At 35.3% G+C, this 25,916-nt stretch overlaps 1 protein-coding gene across 1 annotated transcript in view; it reads left to right on the top strand.

The window, feature by feature from the left end:
• Nucleotides 1-25,916, top strand: part of LOC111048260 (acetylcholine receptor subunit alpha-like) — a 492,391-nt gene that overhangs the window by 433,198 nt on the left and 33,277 nt on the right. Inside the window, exon 7 of the mRNA XM_039434650.1 lies at nucleotides 12,994-13,109. Within this exon, the coding sequence (XP_039290584.1) occupies nucleotides 12,994-13,109 (116 nt within the window). The remainder of the gene's footprint in view (nucleotides 1-12,993; nucleotides 13,110-25,916) is intronic.

The raw sequence follows: 25,916 nt of genomic DNA, 5'->3' as shown, positions 1-25,916 counted from the left end.
AATGTTCCCCATTAAAACAGCACTGACATTTTAAAGCGAGGCCGAGTGGTTTTCTTGCTCTAATCCCTTTGTTCTGGCCGTAATCTATATTGAAACATGCAAATAAAGAGATATTAAACAAGTTTCGTGGTGGATTTGTCTCCAGAGCCACTCTAAGGTTCTACTTGTCTGTGGGTCGCGCAACCACTCTAGTAGTCTACTACTCGACGCATCTGTGTACGTCGCTATAATATTAATTAATGTGAGCGGGCTCTGTTGTTAATGGTGGTGCCACTTAAAGTCTTAATTAGTTTGTGTCAGGGGTGTAGTTGGGAGTTTTGGGTTTGTGACATGTGTTCTTTTATTGTTTGTTGAGTGGTTAATTGTACTGTAATGAGTTTCAATTAATAGTTTGTGTTGAATGTGTGTGTTGTGGGATTGGTTTCAAGTTATGAAATTTCATTTCGAGAGCATCGAATTATGGATATGTGCGGGATGTACCAAAAAAACTTCCATTCAGTTAATATTTTTTTGCTTATTTAATGTAAGTTAAATAGTATCACAAATAATTATTGTCAAAAACGTTGGACCCAGGATCACCACTGTGCAGTGAAGTAACATAAATTTAATGTCCTGAGGACAGTTGTCATTTTTCTCTTATCTCATTATTAAAAATGATAAACTAAGAATACTATATTGAATTTGGCTCATAGAATCTTATTAAACAACATAGAGTTAATAGCTGCAGTTCTTTTGAAGATATTTTCCCGTACATACCTGTTGTGAAGTTGTGCTCCTGGGAGGGTTATCTCTTATGATAGAGCCCCACGTTATGAAGCTATAACTGTATAAGGTGGTGAATTTCAAATCCTTTACAGCTGATACGATGTTCTTGAGATTTATAAGAGCAGTCGCTAAATTCCCTCTTTTGCGAATAAATTCACAAAAAATTAAGGCCATCCGGCTCGCAAAATTACTGGGTTCAAACCTCAGCTCTAGCTCAGTGGTAGATACATGGATTTTACAAATACAAGTAATCACCATAAGGTTCAATGACCTGTGATTAATAGTTCTTACCGCTGCTTCTATGAAGTTCTTGAAGAATACCAGTGAGGAAATCAAAAGAATATTTGATGACTGATTATCATTAACCATGTACCCACTGGAGAATAATAAAGACCAACTATAGTTGTTTCTAGTTGATTCTTAAAACACTCGTCATGAATACAGGTATTCACCAATTTATCCTTCCAAAATTCCTTAGAACTTACAACGCCAGTTCTTGAAGCTCTCTGGATCCTTATATGATATAACTGGAACCTTATTAATATAATTTTCATATATTGTTCTGGCAAATAAATGATTATCATCAAAGGATGATGAATACTGAGTGCTTTTAATAACATCAATATTACTTGATTCAATATTTTATGTGCGGCTGAATATTATGGTATTAACACAGCTCAAACTGTATATCACGAGATGAGTTAGGATATAATAAAAAATTCTATGGTTTTGTATGCTGACATAAAACACAAAATATATTCCCATAAAACAGTGTATATAAAAACATTCGATATATCTATAATTTTTCTTAAATAAATTCTTTCTAAAATCTGAATAATTATCACAAGATTTAATAGCTTTTACAGTAGTGAGTTCAAACTAATAAAAAACAATATAAAAACTTGTAGTACCCTTTTACTGGAACTTGAAAATTTTTAACGACTAGTTTCGATCATTGGTCATTTTCAGTCTTCACTACTATTTACAATCTAATTGAACAAGTGGGGTGAATAAGATGAAAGATATACACTACAGAAATACAGTGCATGCAGTTCACAAGAGGTATAAATAAGCATAGTGTACGGAAAGTATGTGTAAGTAAAGACAATAAAATGTATACAAAATTCAAGAGACAACATTCTACAACAAGAAATATCCAACATTCATCGCGATTTAAATAAAAATATATGTAAACTTCATGGAAGTTGTCACTATTGAAGTGTTACATTTCGAGGGTAATTTCTTCATGATATTGTTGATTGAATAAAGCAAAAATTTCTAAAAATAATTTTTTTTCTGTGAGTTATTCAATATTACCAAAAATAACTCAACTAAAAGTTATTTTTGCATTTTTGGTCATTTTTAGTAAATTGGATGATTTTCTAAAAATTGATATTTTGGGGAAATTTTATTTATTTGATCAACAATGCAATCAAGAATTTATCCATCAGTTTCATGAATTCATCTCTTACCTAATTTTGAATGATCTACTATGAATGTTTGAGCCACTTGTAATGCTAAAGAAATGTTGACTAGTGTAGACGTTAGTTGGCATGACACTAACTTCATGTTAGAAGGATATCCTTGAATATTAGGTAATAATTAAGAATAAGGTAGGAAAAAAATGATTTTACTCCTACCTTCTACTCCACAATGATAACCTTATACTCCTACCTTTTAGTTGGAAGGATATCCTTCACTTTTATGAATACGGCCCAATGAGTTACAATTCATAACAATGAGCCATGGCTAATCTACAGTTCTCTGGATCTTGAGATAGCTGATGCGTCATCAAATCTCGTTTTGCTCGCCGGTATTACAGAATGATAATAATTCAGCCTCTCCCAAACATCTGGAGAAGCCGTTAAGGCAGCCTAGACAAACACTGCAAATCTACAATCATCGTGTTGCTATTTACTACGCATTTCAGCTGGAAATGAGTGGAAGGATGAGGAAGTGTGGGTGGCAGAAAAGGAGGGGTTGAAGAGGCGTTGGTGGAGGAGGACGGAAAGGGGGAGGAGGGGGTGTAACAGGTGAAAGAGTAGACGAGGAGGAACAGGAGGAAGGAGAGGAGGAGTATGAGAGGGTGGAGGAAGAGAAAAACATGGAGAAGAAGACAAGAGAAGAAGACAAGAGAAGAAGACAGGAGATGAAGAAGAAGAAGAAGAAGAAGAAAGAAGAAGAAGAAGAAGAAGAAGAAGAAGAAGAAGAAGAAGAAGAAGAAGAAGAAGAAGAAGAAGAAGAAGAAGAGAAGAAGAAGAAGAAGAAGAAGAAGAAGAAGGAGGATAAGAAGAAAAAGAAGGAGAAGAAGAAGAAGAAGAAGTGGAAAAAAACAGTGTAGTTTTACCTAAAGTAGGAGAGGATGTAGATGAAGGAGAAGTAGAAGAAGAATGAGAGCATGAACAAGGAGAAGAGAAAAGAAGAGTTAGAGAGGGATGGAGAGGAGTATAAAGAGGTGTAAAGGAAGAAGGTGTGATGTTGCGGTAGAAGGAGGAGGTGGTGGGATAAAATGTGAAAAAGTATGATGATAAGGTGTAGTAAGAGGAGTTGGAGGAGGAGATAGAGGAAGAAGAAAGAGGTGTGAGATGAGCTTGAGGTGTTGGAGTGGGAGAAGAATGAAGAAAATTAAGTATATGAGAAGGAACATGATGACAAGGGTACGGCGGGGGAGTGAGAGGAGGAATGATGGAAGGAGGAGGTAGAGAAGGAGATGATGATGAAGATCAGGGGAAGGAAAATGAGGAGAAGGAGGAGGAGAAAGAGGAGGAGGAGAAGGAGGTGGAGGAGATAGAGGAGGAGGATATAAAGGAGAAGGAGGAAGAAGAGTAGGATGAGGGAAAGGCGGCGGAGGAGGGGGAGGATCAGGATGTGGAGGAAGAGATGAGGAGGTGATAGGTGGTAGTGATGAACTAAGTAGTATGGAAAAGCTAGAGAAGGATGATGAATAGGGAAATGAGATGAGAATTGAAGTGAGATAATGAGTAGGAGAAAGAGATGAGAACTAGAGAAGGAGAGGGAAGTAAATAAGTCAGGTAAATTGAGTGTGACAGGAGACCCTTTCCTCTCGCGACTCCCTCTGATGGAGTCTGGGAAAGCCGCCATCAATCCACGTTGTGGGTGGTTCAAGTGATGCCAGGGAATGTTGGCTGTTGGCACAACACAACCAGAATATGAACACTGGCTCAGGGTGTGACTACTTGCTTTGTCTTCCCGTTTCATGAGGAATGAGAAGTAAAATTGAGGATATGGATGGAAGAGAGAGAGAGAGAGAGAGAGAGAGAGAAGGAGGAAGAGTAGGTGAGAAAGAGTTTCTATGGAAAGGGAGAGAAAGAATGGATAAGAAAATGGTGGAGATGAAGTTGATGAGGAGCAGGATGGATGGAGAAGAATATTGGGAAACAGTGTAAGACGAGGAGAAAGGATGGAGAAAATTGGAGAAAGGATGAGGGAAATGAGCAGTAGATAAGAGATAAAGAGATAAAGAGTGAATGAGAAAGGAGTAGACAATATATTTGATGTAATGATATGGTTGTTTGATGTATTGATATAGAATAATTTGATATAATATAGTTGATTGGTAAAGAAGAAGAATAAGAAAAGAATATTGGAAGTCAATGTTGGACAAAGAGAAGAAAGGAAAAAGGAGAGGAAGAATAGTGACGGGACGGTGGGTGGAAGTGTGATGAAAGTAGAAAAGAGACGAAATACAGATTATGACAGATAGAATGAAGGAGAATTTGGAAAGGTCAGGGAAAACAGAGAAAACTTACATAGATGAAAAGGATAGTTGAAGAGCCTTTCTTTCTGAGAAGAACGTGGAGGAAGAACCTGAAAAGGAATAATTGCGATTAAAGCCGTATCCACACTGAACAAATTTTCTACAAACATGTTTGTTGAAAATGTTTGGGCAAATTTTATTATGTTTGACAAACAATGTTTGCCCGCGGCCAGTGTGGACGCGCCACCAAACAAAATATTTGTGAGTGGGAAGAGCGGGTTTTATGCTTTACAGCTGTGAACACTGAAAATATTTGGAAAAACAGTAATTTTTCGTTTGACAAACAATGATTGCCCAAACTTTTTCAAATGTTTGTCCCTGAGCTCCTCAATAGACAATGTATGTCGAACATTTTTGTTCAGTGTGGACATGGCTGATTTGCACAAGAAGTATAAACCAGAAAAAGTAACGGAAAAAGGGTATTGGTGGAGAAATTCGAACATGAAAATAACAGAGAGAAGGTTCAAAGGATAATGAAAATTGAGAAAAAAACGAATCAATAGGAAGAACATAGAAAGTAGATGATTTCTAAGGAGTATGTAGAGAATAAATAATCAGAGTTTAATGAGAAGAAATTGAGTGAAAAATAAAAGAATAGAAAGTTTAGAAAGAATAGAATAGAAAGTTTATTTATTTATTTGTGGACAGAATTACAAATCATATAAATTTGATCAGGAAGGAACAACAGGCTTGGCCCAAATCTATTCCATTCCCAAATTTTGATAAATTAATAAAATGTCCAAAAAATAGGTTATGTTTCAACTGTAAAACGTTCAAGTTCAATTTTTCGTCCAAAAAAATATATAAGCTAAACATTTTGAATTTAGAGAAATTAAAACACCAAAGACCAAACTATATTTAAATATAATTAATTATCACTTCAAGTTCAATGATAAAAAACTTTAGAATACGTTTGAGGAAAATTCTTGTCAATTTGGAAACAAGAACAAGAATATTCCTGTAAGCATATTATAACTAGAAAGAAACAGAAGAAGGAATACAGGACAGGAAGAGAAAGAGCGATGCACAACGATCCATCATGAGAACTAAAAAGAAACTAAAGAAGACATGCAGGACTCCAAAAAAACGAGAAATAAACAAAAGTGGACTTGCAGGACTGTGAAAGTAAATTGGGTGCAAAGAGGAATCTGAGGATGGATGGTGACGAAGAAGAAGAAAAGTTGGAAAAAGTAAAGTAGAATAGGTGGTGAGAAAGGAGAAGGAGGAAAAGTAGGAGTAGACGAAGAAGAATACGAGAAGAAAAGGTGGAAGAAGAAAAGTAGAATAGGTGGTGAGAAAGGAGAAGGAGGAAGAGAAGGAGTAGACGGAGAGAAAGACAAGGGGAAAGAAGAAGGAAGAGAGGAATGTAATGAAGCAGGAGAAGGAGGAAGAGAAGGAGTAGACGGAGAAGAAAACGAGGGAAAAGAAGGAGGAAGAGTGAAATGTAATGAAGCAGGAAAAGTGTGAAGAGAAAGATGAAGAAGGAAGAGTAAAAGGTTGTGAAGCAGGAGAAGAATGGGTGAAGAAGGAGAGAGAGAGTAGTATCTCGAGGGGTGTTTAGAGTCGACATCTGTACGTTGGTGAATAATTCATTTGCTCGACGCCCAACTCCAATTACAAAGTGAATTGGGCGAGGATGCCCTGAGTCATGTCCAAGGAGCCCCGCTTATTAAGAACCCAGTCAAGGCTACCTTGAGAAATCCATTACACCGGGATGCAACCTGTATAAATTCACACCATGAATACCAGCCTAATGTTGGTTGTAAATGGCAGCGTTTAAGATGGCATCTGGAATGAATTTATGAATGAAATCACACTCAGAGGAAAATTATTGTGATTTAGAACTTGGCGTAAAACTCAGGGTAAAGTAACTGAGATAGTATTTGGGATGAATTTTTATGAATGGAATCGTAAACGGAAAAAATTTGCTATCTAAAGGTGCGTACAGATTTACGCGCCGCGAACATGAGCAATTCACTTTCAATCAGCTGATGTCAAGCTTTTTATATCTGTATCTTACCGTTTTTGTAAAAATACAGATATAGTCAGCTGATTAAAAGTGAATTGTTCATGTTCGCGGCGCGTATATCTGAAAACTACGCACCTTAAAACTTGATGTAGAAGACGTTTTTTTTTTTTTTTTTTTTTTTTTTTTTTTTTTTTTTTTTTAAATTCTAACACTAAGTAGTTCAACCTAGTTTAGGTTTGAAAGGAATTCTTGTATATAATCTGGTTTTTGTTCAAATAACCTACTATTGTGACCCATTATATGATAATCTGCTCTGTTTCGCGTATTATACTCATGAACATCTGAATTCTGGATCACACCACTCGTTTTCACATGCATTACAACTTCATATACATACAAAGATGGCACAGTTAATAGACCAAGCTTTTTAAATAAAGGCCTACAAGAGTCTAACCTATTCACTTTCTCTATACATCTGAGTGCCTTCTTTTGAATCTTAAACACCCTGTCCATATTTTGTTGAGATGAATTACCCCATACTAAAATAGCATACCTAATATGAGATAGTATAAGTCCATGGTAAGCAGTTAACAGTAGTTTTTTATCATTCAGCCTAGCAAGCTGCCGCAGGACAAATACCCCAGATGATATCTTATTACATATCCTCTCAATGTAAGGATGCCATGTTAATTTCCTGTCCAATAAAATTCCCAAGAATGCTACTTTCTCTTCTTGGTCTAATTCATTTTCCTCTACAAACACATTTATTTCTCTATCCTCTACTGAATTATATTTACTTTTGAATTGTAGGAATTGACATTTCTTACTATTTATTGTTAATTGCCTTTGCTTCAAGAATTGGACAATTGACTGTACTCCAGTAAAAGCATTTATTTCTAGACTATCTAATAAATAATTGTTAAAGATAAGCGATGTGTCATCAGCAAACAACAGAGCTCTGTGATCTTTTAACTCTTTTGGTAATTGGTTCACATACAACAGAAACAGTAAGGGACCCAGAATTGAGCCTTGAGGTACTCCAGCCTGGACCTCCAGTTTTTGAGATTTAATTTTTACTATTTCATTCCCATCCACCTTGGTAAGCTCAACACACTGGTTTCTACCTATGAGATATGATTCAAACCATTTTAGTTCTATACCATTCACACCTACAGTTTTTAGTATTTCCAATAATATTCTATGGTTCACACAATCAAAAGCTTTGGATAAATCAAGAAATATTGCGGCTGCCTTCTCACCTGAATCTATTATATCTATTAGTCTTTCAACAAGGGATACTATTGCAGTCTTAGTAGATTTCCCTTTCTGGAACCCATGCTGTTCATCACATATGAAATTAATTTCTTCCAGGTGCATCAATAGCCTATTTAAAACTACTCTTTCAAAAATTTTACTTATTACATTTAGAATACTAATGGGTCTATAATTTTCAACTCTTTCAGAATCACCGCTCTTGAAAATTGGCAAAATTTTTCCTTGTTTCAGATCATCAGGGAAAATACCTGCTCTAGTGAAGTATTAAGGAGATGCAATAAAGGGTCCAGTAATTCATTTTCACATTCTTTTAAAATTTTGCTTGAGACCCCATCCAATCCTACTGTTTTTTTGTTATTCAAATTTTTATTATTCTTGACAACTCATCTCTTGATAATGGATGAAATTTAAATACCTTTTCAATTGGCTCAGCATTTAATGTAGTTGTATTATAAGTATTAGTGTTCAGTGACTTTTGGAGATTATATGCAACCTGTTGATAATACTTATTGAAAAAGTTACAAATGTCTATACTATCATCCATATAATTTCCATGTTCATCGATTATCCTAGGGACATTAGTAACTGTATCTTTTTGAGCTGCTCTCCTATTTCTATTAATTACCTCCCAAACAGCAGAGTTAAAATTGGTACTAGTTGTTAATATTTCAGCTGTTTTCTTACACTTAGCTTTCCTCACTTCTTTTGCATAGTTTTTCTTTAGACATTTGTATTTGACTTCACTCGGAACATCCCTCACTAATTTAAATTCCTCATAAGCTTCCCTAACAATATTTCTTTGAGTAAGAATATCTTCAGTTATCCATTCATCTACTTTGTTTAATTTACTTTTTACTTTGACTTTTTTTATTGGACAGCATACACTAATGTGAAATCTTAGAGTATCAATGAATTGCTTATATTTGTAATTTAGGTTACAACTGTTATAAACACTACTCCAATTTTCTTGAAGCAGTTCCTGCTTCAAACAATTTATATTTCCTAGCTCATATTGCTGAATTTCTTTCACAAAAGTTTTTTTTCTGCTTGGATTCTGGCCCTGCAACTTAACATCTAAAATTTGATAGTTATGATCTGATAGATCTGAGCTACCTAACCTGACATTACAACCTTCTATATTTGTGAGGATATTATCAATAATTGTCTGTGAAGTTCGAGTTACTCTTGTATATTCGTGGACCTTAATTTCTAAATTATTCATATTAATAATATCTCTAATATCCTCTGTCATTTTATCCTGCCTGGCAAAATCGGTATTGAAATCTCCTACTACTATAACATTTGTGAAACGAGCGGTTGTAATTTCCAAAAGTGTATGGAGCAGCTCACAAAATTTTTGCCAGTCTCCATTTGGTGACCTATAGATACCTAACACTGCTACCTCAAATCGATCATCAATTTTTAACCTTAGTCCCGTCACCTCTAAATCCATCTCAACAGAAAATCTCTTAACAAAATCCAGTTCATAAGTTTGGGTATGTTTAGCATTGCTAGTGAATATACATACACCACCACTTCTATGAGCTATTCTACAAAATTCTGATCTCAGTGAATAGCCTGGAATCCTAACTTGATTTATTTCCTTTATTTTTAAGCCATGCTCTGTGAAAATAACAATGTCAGGATCCTCCTGTTTAAGAAATACTTCTAATCTGTCAATTTTGTTGCGAAGATACTGAATATTTTGATGATAAATACTAAAAACCTTACCATCTTGTGCTACTCTATCTCTAGCATTTGTAGCTATTTCCCTTTCCCTGTTTTGAGCCAATTTACTAAAAAATCGTTATTTGTTTTTTTGACTGTTTTTAAACCAGAGGATTGCAAACGGCTTTCAATCAGCTCTGCCAATCTATTACAAAAGATTACTTTGCCAGATCGATTTAGATGCAACCCATGATTAGTGAAGTTATGTCTTTTCAGCCTTTCATTTAGAAAACAAATCCCCAGTTGTTTAGAATTCTTATTTTTTAGGCTGTTGATTGTATTATGGATTGATTTGTTTGTCGAATTGATTGCTTCATTTAATTCTGGCCTATCAAACCTATTAGGAATAGTACTTATTATTAAGTTTGTTTTTTTGCTGAGTGGCACAATTTCCTTGATTTTTTCTGTTACTTGAGGAAGATGATTCAAGTTAGGTTCATTTATATTATTTGAGCCACCCAGTACAATTAGATAGTCATTTTCATCAAAGTCTTTAGTTTGTTCCCTAGCTGACTCTACAACTGCATTAATTGATGCACTTGGCTTGAAAAAACATTGGACATCAAATTTATTTTTCAATCTTTTATCAAGGAGATCACTGCAATCACGTCCATGACTGGACGTCAGTAGCAGAACTCTCCCTTTCCTATCTTATTTCCCTCAGCTATATTTTTGGTTGCTGTCTTCAAAACCTCACTGTACGTTTTATTTCGACCATTTTCAGAGCATTTCCCATCATTTAGGTTAGATTCTATTTTTTGCATTTGGACGGAGGTTCTATCATACATTTAGTATTATCAAATTTAGATTTTAGTTTCTTTATTTCCTCCGACATTAGACTACATTGATTTTTTAGATTTAGTATTTCTTTTTTATGGTCTTCATCTTGTAATTTTATAATCAGTTCCAAAGATTTAATTTCTTCTACCATCCCTAACCTTTCTTCCTCAGACGTTTTTAGAGTTACTTCTAATTGGTTTTTTAAATTAGTGTGGCTACTTTGTAGTTGAGCAACTTTTTCGGCTAAAGTAGTTTGAGGAACTGGGGTTTTGGTTTTGGTGTTTTTGAATTTTGGTTTTGGGAACGCGTAAGTACTCCCGCTATGTTTACATTTCTATTAATAACCTTCGGTGTTCTATTTGAGCTCATCTTCCTATCTAAGAAATTATATTACTTGCAATAATAATAATTGATTTATAAATGATAGGATTTTAATTAGGTTATAATTTTAGTCAAGTAAACTATCTATGTTTATTTTTAAATCTCGAAAACCTAACCTCAAAATAACCTCTAAACGATGTTTGGCTTATAAAATAGAATTAAGAATTAAAATCTAAAACAAAATGATAAAACGTGATCAAGAAACAATTAATAATGAAATAAATAAAAGAAGACATGCAGGACTGTAAAAGAAAAGTGGGAGCAAAGTGGAATCTTAGGAGAGATGGAGACGAAGAAGAAGAAAAGGTGGAAAAAGTAAAGTAGAATAGATGGTGAGAAAGGACAAGGAGGAAAAGTGGAAGTAGACGAAGAAGAATACGAGAAGAAAATGTGGAAGAAGGAAGAGAGAATAAGGTGGTGAGAAAGGAGAAGGAGGAAAAGAAGGAGTAGACGAAGAAGAATACGAGGGGAAAGAAGAAGGAAGAGTGGAATGTGATAAAGCATGAGAAGGAGGAAGAGAAGGAGTAGACGGAGAGAAAGACAGTGGGAAAGAAGAAGGAAGAGTGGAATGTAATGAAGCAGGAGAAGTGTGAAGAGAAAGATGAAGAAGGAAGAGTAGAAGTTAGTGGAGCAGGAGAAGAATGGGTGAAGAAGGAGAGAGAGAGAGTAGTATCTCAAGGGGTGTTTAGAGTCGACATCTGTACGTTGGTGAATAATTCATTTGCTCGACGCCCAACTCCAATTACAAAGTGAATTGGGCGAGGATGCCCTGAGTCATGTCCAAGTAGCGCCGCTTATTAAGAACCCAGTCAAGGCTACCTTGAGAAATCCATTACACCGGGATGCAACCTGTATAAATTCACACCATGAATACCAGCCTAATGTTGGTTGTAAATGGCAGCGTTTAAGATGGCATCTGGAATGAATTTATGAATGAAATCACACTTGGAGGAAAATTGTGATTTAGAACTTGACGTAAAACTTAGGGTAAATTAACTGAGACAGTATTTGGTATGATTTTATGAATGGAATCGTAAACGGAGAAAATCTGCTATCTAAAAATTGATGTAGAAGACGTTAAACTCAGAGTAAACTATTTGAATATCATTATAAAATATTATATATGTGTTGATTGGAATCTTATTATGTATTTCTTGCCTTTCTATCATTTTTCATGATTCATACAAACATTGTATTCATTGTATTGTTCACAATTTGAATTTGATTTGACTTGATTATCAACTGAGACGGTATTTGGGATGATTTTATGAATGGAATCGTAAACTGAGAAAAATTGCTATGAAGAGCTTGATGGAGAAGAAGTTAAACTCGGGGTAAACTATTTGAATATCATAAAATATTATCTATTAGTTGATTGGAGTCTTATTATATGTATTTCTACCCTTTCTATTATTTTCCATGATTCATAGAAACATTGTATTCATTTTATTGTTCACAATTTGAATTTGATTTGATTATCATGTCATTAAACTCTCGTGTCACTCCACTCTGAATTCTTCCAAATCACTGACAAGCATGGAAAATTTGCTCATGATATTAAATCAGGACAAGAATCATTGTATTCACAAGGATAATACATTTCAGATACATTGAATTGAGAAATAAATTTCATCCAGATTATCTATTGACTGCTTTTGAGAAAAAATTGACAATCATTACTTCTTGAAATAAATTTGTTCACGTTCTATCTTTCTGATGTACACTAATAAACACATTAACTAGCAACAATTGAGAAGAATTTACACTATGAACAGAAATATTGTGAAATTTTTTTCATATTACGGTGAAATTAAAACAATATTGTCAGTTCCACAAAGTTTATTTGAGACAAACTCAAGTTTTAATGCACTAAGGGACTCCACTTCAGTAGACTGCTGTCAGTAATATCATTTTTATTTCACAATTGAGCGATCTTTGAACAAGCGGAGCGAGTTCCTAGTTCCAATTTGAATAATTGAGGGATCTTTGGATAAGCGTAGCGAGGTCCTACTTCCAGCTAGAGGCTCGTGTCGTTGTCCTTTTGTGATTTCCAAAGATTTTGTTCGAAGTTAACTACTTTCGAATGCTTTCATCAATCAACTTCAAATTATCTCAACTCAACAGGATCATTAAACAGATGGAGTTCATTTGGACAATACGATGATTGACTGACTTCTTTATAAGGCAAGAAGCATAAAACTGACTGTGTGTCATATATAAGAATATGTGTCCATAAGATTATTTGTCCATAAGAATATGGATATATTTTTGACAAATTCCATGAGTTGATGATAAAAACCAATGAATTCTGTTACAGGTTGACTTGAGGCACGTTGATGAGGTGGAGAACTCAAACGTTGTTGAGATCGGCGTCGACTTGACAGAATTCTACACATCTGTAGAATGGGACATCCTTGAGGTGCCAGCAGTCAGGTAAATACATAAATTTCATTTATTAATATTTGGATTCTATTATTTATAGCATATGGCATTTTGACACATTTACCTCTCAAATAAGAATTATGTGCTCAGTTATAATAATTGATTGTCATTGATTTAAAAATTCTATTCTATTCATATGATCCAACTAGAGCCGCAAACTAGGGATGTACAATTTTTTGAACATCTTAAGGTGCGTACAAATATACGCGCCGCGAAGAAGAGCAATTCACTTTTAATCAGCTGATGCCGAGCTTTTTATCCAAGCTTTGTATCTTACGGCTTCTGTAAAAATACAGATATAATCAGCTGATTAAAAGTGAATTGCTCATGTTCGCGGCGCGTATATCTGTACTCACCTTAAGCCACATCGTCTTCAACGTATGAAATCGATTACATTTAGAAATTCATTTTGAATTTCTGATATGCCCAATTAGGCCCGTATTCGGATACTCGGTTTAATAGAAGAAATGTCAGCTGTTAAAACCCCGTATGAAACACATTATGATAAATGCAGCCTGTATCTTTGAATTATAGGCCATAATCAGATATTTGGTTTAAACGGAGAAATGTCAGCTGTTCATTAAAACCCCTTATGAGAAACATCATGATGGATGCAACCATATCTACAAGTAAACGTGGTTTAGAGTTAAACGTAGTGTTGGCATATGGCACCTTAGCTTCTCATTTTGAACCTCTACTCCAGACAAAAATTCCACACAGAAAAACAAGATAAATGTGAAAATCGAGCAGTTTGCTAAATGAACGTCCCTTTACAATTTCTACTTTCCTTGCCCTATTACCATAGGTAAGGAAAGTATTGCTTTCCGAAAAAAATCAAGGTACCCCAATTTATAAATATCTATACGTTTCAAGGTCCCCTAAGTCCGAAGTCTGTGTGTGTCTGTGTGTGCGCGCGTGTGTGTGTGTGTGTGTGTGTGTGTGTGTGTGTGTGTGTGTGTGTGTGTGTGTGTGTGTGTGTGTGTGTGTGTGTGTGTGTGTGTGTGTGTGTGTGTGTGTGTGTGTGTGTGTGTGTGTGTGTGTGTGTGTGTGTGTGTGTGTGTGTGTGTGTGTGTGTGTGTGTGTGTGTGTGGTGTGTGTGTGTGTGTGTGTGTGTGGTGTGTGTGTGTGTGTGTGTGTGTGTGTGTGTGTGTGTATGAGTGTCTTATCTCATCTCCCAGTTAACGGAACGACTTGAAATTTGGAACGTAAGGTCCTTACACTATAAGGATCCGACACGAAAAATTTCGATCAAATGCAATCCAAGATGGCGCTAAAATGGTGAAAATGTTGTCAAAAACGGGATTTTTCGCGATTTTCTCAAAAACGGCTCCAACGATTTTGATCAAATTTAAACCTGGAATAGTCATTGTTAAGCTCTATCAACTGCAACAAGTCCTATATCTGTAAAAATTTCAGGAGCTTTGCCCCATCTATGCAAAGTTTGATTCTAGATTCTAAATTACCAGCCTTCATATACAATTTAAACAAAAAATTTCAAGTGGAAAAGATTGAGCATGAAAATCTCTGCAATTAATGTCCAGTAACATTTCCACCTAGAATTGAAAATAAGCTTGAAATAGACATAGTAAACAGAAGGTTGGTCACTCATCTATAGTATTTAAGTTGACATGCAATTGGAGTGGGGGAACTGCAGCCGTGACGTAGGCTGTAGTACAGAGTAGACAGAATATCGCATTCTTGAAAATCATATGGTGATAAATTATAGTCAAATTATACAACACAAACATTTTCTGACATGCAAGCTTTCTGTATCTGCTTTACAATAATTATCAAAACATTTAAATAATACAAACATTTTGCCATTTGAAAGAAAAAACCCCACCTCCTAACCTTCCCTTTCAAACCCTTAAGGTTTCTTCATCTTCTAGGTCGTGTTTATATTTTGTAGTTTGGCTATACATCAGCTTGTGAATTTTGGGGATGAGATATTTTGAATCTCTTAGAACATGTGCCTTCAATAAGAAGAAAAATCTATTCACCTCAAAAAACATAAGTCTCGACGTAAGAAAAAACATGTTGAAAACGTATGTATGGAGTACTGCAACATATGGAAGTGAGGCGTGGACAATGGGGGTGAGAGAGGAAAGAAGATTGGCTGCATTCGAGGCATGGTGCTACAGAAGAATGATGAAGATCAGTTGGAGAGATATGATTACAAATGAGCAAGTTTTTGAAAGAGTGGGAGAGAACCGGAACTTCTTGAAGTGGATCAAGCAAAGAAGAGCACAGCTGATTGGCCACATCATCAGACGTGACACTCTACTGACAAGGATAATGGAGGGAATGGTTGAGGGAAGGAATATGAGAGGAAGACCTAGGCTGGAGTATATGAAACAATTGCTACGGGATATGAGATGTGGATCATACTACGAGCTGAAGCGGAAAGCGGACGACAGAAAAGCATGGAGAGCTGCTGCCAACCAGCCCTATGGCTGTTAACCCAAGAGAGAGAGAACATGTGCTCGATACCAGCATATTGTGTTCAGTGCATTTATATGAATGAGATGCATCGGATTTATCAGGATCGGTTTATTGCAATGGATTGGTTTATCAAGATTTTTTATGGGTTAATCTGAAATTATAATAGTATAACGTTGTCTTCTAACGCTTTCCCAGATTATTACATTTTTCGTGTCACGTTTTGAGATTCTTGAAAAACTTTCAACTTCATTTTATCCATAGAAGTTGAATGAACTTGAAATATTTAACAACATCATTAGAATCTGTGATTCATTTGCTATAAATATGGAGAATATCACAGTTTAAGATCAATCTTGAGGGGATTAAATGACGATGTATTTGAAGATACAGTGAATGAACTATATGTTCAGTGTGGTTACTCTATCATATTTTTACTACACGTGACGTCACGCTGGCGTTCCCCCCACCACTTCGAATCTTACACCTGTGAGTGATCAACCTTCTGTCTACTAACGTTGGCATCATCCTACTGAAAGCTCCATTTTGTTGAATGATATAGTTTTGAGTGATATGAATGTTATCTAAAATTTGACTGGATTTATTCCAGAACTGAAGCTGTGATGAATTAATGTTCTAATTGAATACTCACTCACACTCATGAATAAAATCATAGCACTCATAAATACATGTACATAAATAAAAAAAAGTCCAGTATGACAATACAATTGACCTAAAACTTAATAATGGGATGTTATCCGTTATAATTCAAATGTTGTAAACATTAAAACCGGTATCAAGTTTTTCAATAAATCTGTGGCTAGACAACATCTATCCTTTTTATTCAGTACAGATAACTACCAAAATATCAATTCCACAAATTTTCATAAAAGTATTACTCATATAAACTAACATAAATAATATTAAATATAAACTAGCAAGTAACTCGCGCTCCGGAAGGGTCTTTTTCAAAACTTGACCAACTGAAAACTTGACGTAATGAAATTTTGAAGAATTGGAAATAAGCCTATAATTATCCTCGGTTAATTAAGATTCTATATATGCAAGATTTCAAGTTAATCAGTCAGTAGTTCAGACATGATGATGCATCAACATAATGTTCCTGTCACGTACGTGTATAAGCTAGTTTTTCACTTTACAGTAGTAAAATAGATAAACAAAGATACTACAAAACCAGACAAGATAAAAAACTAATGTAGGTCTACACAATGAGTATTCAGCCTACAAAATAAGTGAGATAGTGAATTGAGCAGGTCAGGCTTCAAGGTTGTTCAAGTTATTTGCATGAAATCTCATTGAAGCATTGCTATCACTCCCCTAGATCATGATGTTGATATCCCTCAACACACTATATCCAACTACAATATTTGCAACGAGGGAATTCAATATCCAGGCAGAAACAAAATGAATCTACTCATACATGACTTGTATACATGGGAATGGAATATACCGAGACAGGTATTTGTTTGGGATTGTCCAGAAATTGGATAGGATTTGTATTTCATGAAACAATTCCAACCACTAAGCCCACAGGGTCGTTCCAATATGCCACACTATCTATGCGGTATTTGCTTATAAAACACAAACGTGAAAAAATGTATTCCAATTACTGTGAACTAGTTATTGCTATACCCACTGAGCCGTAGAGATATTGGATAGTTTATTGGATATGCATCGTTGAAAACACATCTTTATAAAGCTGCGTCCACCGGAGTTAATGAAACTAGTTAATAACTTGAATGAAACGCCAAGAATTTATTTTAACAAAAGTTAATAAATCGCGTCTTTTAACAGCAAATTCCTTGTTATTGAAGAAAATGTTATTGACATCAGTTGATAACAAAAATGTTAAAAACATTTTCATTAACTCCGGTGTAAACCCAGCTTTAGCCTACATTCGTTTCTGGTTCTGTTGTGTTAGTTGAGTTTAGTGTTGGTATGCTGTGTTTATTTGACTCCATTTATTTACAATTTACAATGCAATAACATCATAGAAGATGAAATAATAAGGTAGTCCTTGTGCTATTTTCTTCCAAATTTATAGGTGACAAAGTCCAAGATAAGGTTAGAATTTCACATGTGCAAAGCCAGGATTGTAAATTTGGATTGTAAAGCCAGTTAGGCCCGCCGCAAAGTAGACCCACGCTAATCCACGAAAAGCAACCCACGCCGTGGGATGTTTTGTAAACCATTGCTATAGAATTATTCATAATCAATCAGCTGACAAGTGGATTATTCATTGCATGTATTATTGTCATTACACAGATGTCTGGAGAAACCTAACAATGGTTTACTAAACATCCCACGGCGTCGGTTGCTTTTCGTGGATTAGCGTGGGTCTACTTTGCGGCAGGTCTAACACACACATCGATTCTTGGACGTTCGATATTTTGCAGCCCTTATGATTTCTACCTGATTCACTCCAAAACTGACAATTGTGACCAAATGTTCTAATTGAATATGGATTTCACACTCATTTATACACTCATAACACTCATAAATACATGTACAGAAATCAAAATGAAGTTCAGTATGACAATACAATATTCACCTATAATATAATGATGAGATGTTATCCGTTATAATTCAAATGTTGTGAACATTAAAACCGGTATCTAGTTTTTCAATAAATCTGTAGCTAGACAACATCTATCCTTTTTAGTCAGTACAGATAACTACCACAATATAAATTTCACAACAACTCACAAATTTTCACAAATACTACTCATATAAACTAACGAATAATATTTAATATAAACTAGCAAGTAACTCGTTCTCAGCAAGGGTCTTTTTCAAAACTTGACCAACTGAAAACTTGACGTAATTAAATTTTTAACAATTGGGAATAAGCTTTCAATTATCCTTGGTCAATCAAGAATCTATATGCGAAATTTCAAGTTAATCAGTCCAGTAGTTCAGAAACCCAGACGTTTTTGAATCCAGTAGTTCAGACGTGATGATACAACAAACATAATTTTCCTATCACGTACATATATAAGCTAGTTCTTCACTTTATTATACAATAGATAAAAAAAAATACTACACAAACAGACAAGATGAAAACTGATGTAGGCCTTCACAATGATTACCTGGCCTACAAAAAAATGAGATAGTGCATTGGATAAGTTTCAAGTTTGTTCGTTATGATTTGCATGAAATCTCATTGAAGCATTCCTATCACTCTCCTAGATCATGATGTTGATATCCCAACTACAATATTTGCAACGAGGGAATTCAATATCCAGGCAGAAACAAAATGAATCTACTCATACATGACTTGTATACATGGGAATGGAATATACAGAGACAGGTATTTGTTTGGGATTGTCCAGAAATTGGATAGGATTTGTATTTCATGAAACAATTCCAACCACTAAGCCCACAGGGTCGTTCCAATATGCCACACTATCTATGCGGTATTTGCTTATAAAACACAAACGTGAGAAAATGTATTCCAATAACTGTGGACTAGTTATTGCTATACCCACTGAGCCGTAGAGATATTGGATAGTTTATTGGATATGCATCGTTGAACACATCGTTATAAAGCTGCGTTTACACCGGAGTTAATGAAACTAGTTAATAACTTGAATGAAACGCCAAGAATTTATTTTAACAAAAGTTAATAAATCGCGTCTTTTAACAGCAAATTCCTTGTTATTGAAGAAAATGTTATTGACATCAGTTGATAACAAAAATGTTAAAAACATTTTCATTAACTCCGGTGTAAACCCAGCTTTAGCCTACATTCGTTTCTGGTTCTGTTGTGTTAGTTGAGTTTAGTGTTGGTATGCTGTGTTTATTTGACTCCATTTATTTACAATTTACAATGCAATAACATCATAGAAGATGAAATAATAAGGTAGTCCTTGTGCTATTTTCTTCCAAATTTATAGGTGACAAAGTCCAAGATAAGGTTAGAATTTCACATGTGCAAAGCCAGGATTGTAAATTTGGATTGTAAAGCCAGTTAGGCCCGCCGCAAAGTAGACCCACGCTAATCCACGAAAAACAAGATCAATGTAAAAATCGAGCAGTTTGCTAAATGAACGTCCCTTTACAATTTTTATACTGTTTGATCACTATTCCAATTTCAACTGAGAGATCTATTTCGTCACAGAACGACGACCAGTCACGTGTGAGTACAAGTCCAAGTCCACGCCCACAACGCGTTCCCATTGGCTGGTGATATTGTGTCATCCTACTGAAAGCTCCATGTTGTTTAATGATAGAGTTTCGAATGAATTTTATTTAAAATTTCACCTGATTCACTCCAAAACTGACAATTGTGACCAAATGTTCTAATTGAATATGGATTTCACACTCATTTATACACTCATAACACTCATAAATACATGTACAGAAATCAAAAATGAAGTTCAGTATGACAATACAATATTCACCTATAATATAATGATGAGATGTTATCCGTTATAATTCAAATGTTGTGAACATTAAAACCGGTATCTAGTTTTTCAATAAATCTGTAGCTAGACAACATCTATCCTTTTTAGTCAGTACAGATAACTACCACAATATAAATTTCACAACAACTCACAAATTTTCACAAATACTACTCATATAAACTAACGAATAATATTTAATATAAACTAGCAAGTAACTCGTGCTCAGCAAGGGTCTTTTTCAAAACTTGACCAACTGAAAACTTGACGTAATTAAATTTTTAACAATTGGGAATAAGCTTTCAATTATCCTTGGTCAATCAAGAATCTATATGCGAAATTTCAAGTTAATCAGTCCAGTAGTTCAGAAACCCAGACGTTTTTGAATCCAGTAGTTCAGACGTGATGATACAACAAACATAATTTTCCTATCACGTACATATATAAGCTAGTTCTTCACTTTATTATACAATAGATAAAAAAAAATACTACACAAACAGACAAGATGAAAACTGATGTAGGCCTTCACAATGATTACCTGGCCTACAAAAAATGAGATAGTGCATTGGATAAGTTTCAAGTTTGTTCGTTATGATTTGCATGAAATCTCATTGAAGCATTCCTATCACTCTCCTAGATCATGATGTTGATATCCCAACTACAATATTTGCAACGAGGGAATTCAATATCCAGGCAGAAACAAAATGAATCTACTCATACATGACTTGTATACATGGGAATGGAATATACAGAGACAGGTATTTGTTTGGGATTGTCCAGAAATTGGATAGGATTTGTATTTCATGAAACAATTCCAACCACTAAGCCCACAGGGTCGTTCCAATATGCCACACTATCTATGCGGTATTTGCTTATAAAACACAAACGTGAGAAAATGTATTCCAATAACTGTGGACTAGTTATTGCTATACCCACTGAGCCGTAGAGATATTGGATAGTTTATTGGATATGCATCGTTGAACACATCGTTATAAAGCTGCGTTTACACCGGAGTTAATGAAACTAGTTAATAACTTGAATGAAACGCCAAGAATTTATTTTAACAAAAGTTAATAAATCGCGTCTTTTAACAGCAAATTCCTTGTTATTGAAGAAAATGTTATTGACATCAGTTGATAACAAAAATGTTAAAAACATTTTCATTAACTCCGGTGTAAACCCAGCTTTAGCCTACATTCGTTTCTGGTTCTGTTGTGTTAGTTGAGTTTAGTGTTGGTATGCTGTGTTTATTTGACTCCATTTATTTACAATTTACAATGCAATAACATCATAGAAGATGAAATAATAAGGTAGTCCTTGTGCTATTTTCTTCCAAATTTATAGGTGACAAAGTCCAAGATAAGGTTAGAATTTCACATGTGCAAAGCCAGGATTGTAAATTTGGATTGTAAAGCCAGTTAGGCCCGCCGCAAAGTAGACCCACGCTAATCCACGAAAAGCAACCCACGCCGTGGGATGTTTAGTAAACCATTGCTATAGAATTATTCATAATCAATCAGCTGACAAGTGGATTATTCATTGCATGTATTATTGTCATTACACAGATGTCTGGAGAAACCTAACAATGGTTTACTAAACATCCCACGGCGTCGGTTGCTTTTCGTGGATTAGCGTGGGTCTACTTTGCGGCAGGTCTAACACACACATCGATTCTTGGACGTTCGATATTTTGCAGCCCTTATGATTTCTACCGGATTAAACGGAACTTGACATTATTCATCTGTTTAATCAAAAGGTGCGTACAGATATACGCGCCGCGAACATGATTAATCAGCTGACTATATCTGTATTTTTTACAGAAACGGTAAGATACAGATATAAAAAGCTTGAAATCAGCTGATTAAAAGTGAATTGCTCTTGTTCGCGGCGCGTAAATCTGTACGCACCTTAATAGAGTTTATAAGGACGGAAAATGTCATACGTCCAAAAATCGATGTATTTGGCTTGTGAAGCCCTGCACACACACATCGATTTTTGTTCGTACGATATTTTGACGTCCTTATAAATTCTATTAGATTAAACGGAACTTGACAAACATTATCTGTTTGAAATCATCTGTCTAATCTAATAGAATTTATAAGGATGGCAAAATACCGTATGAACAAAAATCGATGTGTGTGTGCGGGGCTTAAGCCGTCTTTTCAATAAAGCCTTCTCTGAATGGTTCTCGTGAAATTAATTACGGTTAAAATTCAACTAGCTTTTGTGCAACCGGACCTTAAGGCTAGACGTGGAGTTCATGTTGTTGAAGGTTTAAACTGTGCTTACATTGCATACGAATTTCTACCGTACGTAAAACGTTCGACACCGATCTGAAATGAGTGCGCACACTAAATGCAGAAGAAGTATGCGTAAGCTAATATTTGTTAGGTTATGTTTGGTTTACTTGCTTTGGTTATTTGCAAAAACGTACGAAGTGAGAAAAATATCCCAACAGGATGGGATCGAGTTCGGATGTCGGAACTATACGTACGTACGACCAACTCGTATGTAGTGTGAGCACTCACAATCAATTTCAATGTATCGGGATCGTTCTTGCGTTTTCGTACCTACCTGTACGATCAATTTACGTGCAAAATGAGGATGCAATGTGAGCTCAGCCTTAGGCTGAGTTTTGTTTCTTGTGTGGCAATTTCTCTTCATTGAGTGTGTATGTTTCGTTGTGTGGAGTTCATTTATTATGTTTGTGATGAATTGCGTACTGAAATATTTGTACTGTAGTTGTGTTTTCGGAATTTATCATGTTTAGCATTATGATCTTGTATGTATTCTATTATTTTTTGTTGATCTATGTTGTGTTCTCTCAAATTCCGTTACATTGTAGATAGTGTGCTCTCTTCACAGAGTTTGTTTTTTCAATTCCTGTCGAGTAAGTTCAGTCTTGTCGAGACAAGAGTTGAGTTGACTCAAGTCGTTCAAAGCTAGGCCAAATTGAGTTCTGTCACGTTATTTAATTCAAGTTGAATGAAGTCACGTTAAGTAAAGTTATTTCAGATTTGGTTCTAGAGAACCGTGGTCCTTATCACACGAGAAACTGACTAGTTTGATAACTTTTCCTATGGAAAACTCAGCAGCCTATATCATTTTTCGACAATCTGGTATCATGAACTACATTGGTCAAATTAAATTAAATTCGTATGGATTTTTTTGGTGGGGAGTCCCTTGCGGGAAGGTCCCACCTCCTGAATATATAATTCAAGCCGTTGATGTTGATATTTTAACCAATGTTTACATTGGTTGATGTTGATAGATTATTTATTACTCTGAGGTCCATCTGCACAGTAAAATTTTAAACCGAAGTTAACCAGCCGGTGGCTTAAGCTCAAAATGAGCAACATTATAACGAACAAGACATGAAATGGATTCATTCCAGTTTAAAATGATTGAGTTTAAGTTATGAATGAGTTTAAGTTGATAATGATTGAGTTAATTGAGTTTAATTGCACCGTTAAACTGGTACTTTGTAAACGATACTAAGCTCTGCGTACAGACTTACGCGATGCGTGACAAACGCGCATTTCTCGAACAATGATTCGTCAAGTATCCTACGGTATTTGAGATCAGAGCGCGAACATGCCGCGTGTTCCATTGTTGTCGTCGAGAGATTGGCCAGTTCGTTGCGCGCGAACCGGAATCGCGCGACCTGCTATCATCTTGCGTACTGCTCGCGTCCTGTTTGTGTGTCGCTCAGCGACGTACGTACAGCGTAAACGAGTGCGTAGTCTGTACATACGCACCTTGAAATGTTTCATTTTACCAGAAATCTAGTAATATTAATAACAATCAACGCTACTTACTTGTATTTATAAAATAGAATTATAGTACCCTTTAAAATTGAAAAATATTAAAAAACAAGAATATAGATTGTAACGTAACTACAAGTTTAGGTGATCACACCATCGTCAGGTTATAAAAATAAATTTATCAACATTATTATGAACATTTATTTTGTTTTCTCACCGAAACTAGTAGTTACGTTACAATGTGTATTCTCGTTTTTAAATATTTTTCAATTTTAAAGGGTACTATAATTCTATTTCATCAATAGTAAACAATTTAAGAAACAATGTTTGATATAATTCATCCATGAACTTCCCTTCCTCTTCTTCTTCGATGGCCTTACAGCCCAAATCGAGCCCTGTCCTCCGCAATCCTGCCTCTCCAACCATCTCGATCCCTTGTCTCCGCCCTCCAATTTCTTACATGAAGTATATCTCTTGCATCCTTTGAGACTCCATACATCCATCGCTCAGCCTTAGTTTTCCCACTGGTCTCTTTCCACCTGTTTGTCCTAAATACATTTTTTGGGGGATCCTCATGTCTGGCATGCGCTCTCCATCCTTCCATGATATACTCGTATAATAAGTTAAACTTTGTCAAAACTTCACTTGAATTCATAAAACCACATGATGACTGTAATGGAAGATAACAGGATGCATGCCTTTCTGGGAAATTTGGAGTGGAATTGTCAAGTTTAATAAATCTCCGTTTGTTTTAGCTTGTGAAATAAAATCATTGTTCCAAACTCAAGGATTTCATGGACATTCTAATAATACGAAGCTAATAATTATCTTCGCATAACTTCGCAATATCGGGGACCGAGTTTCGCTCTGGAGTACAAAAGCATAAAAAATTTATTACAAAATAACAAATTATAATAACATTCATAGTTCATACAGAAATGTTCTATCTAATCACAGTGAATTGAGATTAATCCCCCCAGAGGAATGCAAAAATTTCCCTCACAAAGGCCCGGCTGCCCAAAAAAACGGTTAAATTTTAATCCTGATTAATTTCACGTGAACCAAATCAGAGGAGACCATTTCATCTACTGGAATTAATCAGGATTGAAAATAACCCGGCTTTTTTGCAACCGGCACTAATTGCCTGATTGAATGATAAAAAACAGCTGAGTCATAATTTTGACACAGTCCCACACATATGAACTCGCTCACTCACTTCCATCATCAACAGACGACGAAATAATCATTATCAGCTGTTTTTCCAAGGATGAATGATAATTATCCTTTTAATGTCCTTCAGCGAGTTTTCCTAGGGATGAGACCTAGTGCAATCGAATTTTTATATTATAAACCCACTATGCTCTGAATTTCGTGAGAATCGTTAGAGCCGTTTTCGAGATATGGTGAAATACAAACATATAAACATCCAAACATCTAAACATCCAAACATCCAAACATCCAAACATCCAAACATACAAACATCTAAACATATAAACATCTAAATACCGTATATAAGTGCAATCTAGTGCATAAACAGAAATTGCTCGTTTAATAGTAGAGGATACCATGTTACGTACAGTTCCATAATCTTGCGTTTAGATAATTACGAGTATTATATCAATGCAAGATAATAAAAGCTTATTCCCATGCGGAATCACCCTATCTAAATATACGTTTTGCACCATTGACGTGTTAAATCTTCACATTAAGCGATGATTTTCCATGTTTAATCTCATTTTAAACGCTATGAATGTCAACATAAAACCCCTGGTACAAGATCTATCATGAAGGTACTCCCAAGCATATAAAACGAGAAATTTGAAATATCTTGATCCGTTCCTCAACAGAAACCGTTGAAAAGTAAACATAGCAGAACGTAGGGTATGCAGAGGATATGGAGGGAGACACGTAAAAGACTTGTTCTTTTATAGTAGAACATGCAATAAATTTGGATGAATAGAGTTGAGTGTGTGTTGGTGTGTGTGTGTGTGTATGTTTATGTGTGTGTGTATTAATATCGATCATACAAAGCAATGAGAACGTGCAGTTAGGTATGTATTCGCCGATATGAGACATGTACATAGGTATAGGATCGTATGTTCAAAATGGGACATCACGAAGATGATGTATTCGAGAAATTCCGATAGATAGGCGCGCGAAAGATCGATAAA

Source organism: Nilaparvata lugens, chromosome 8 (assembly GCF_014356525.2).
Source record: "Nilaparvata lugens isolate BPH chromosome 8, ASM1435652v1, whole genome shotgun sequence".
NCBI lineage: Eukaryota > Metazoa > Arthropoda > Insecta > Hemiptera > Delphacidae > Nilaparvata > Nilaparvata lugens.
The sequence above is the reverse complement of the archived record's forward strand: the minus strand, read 5'-3'. Positions and strand labels throughout refer to the sequence as shown.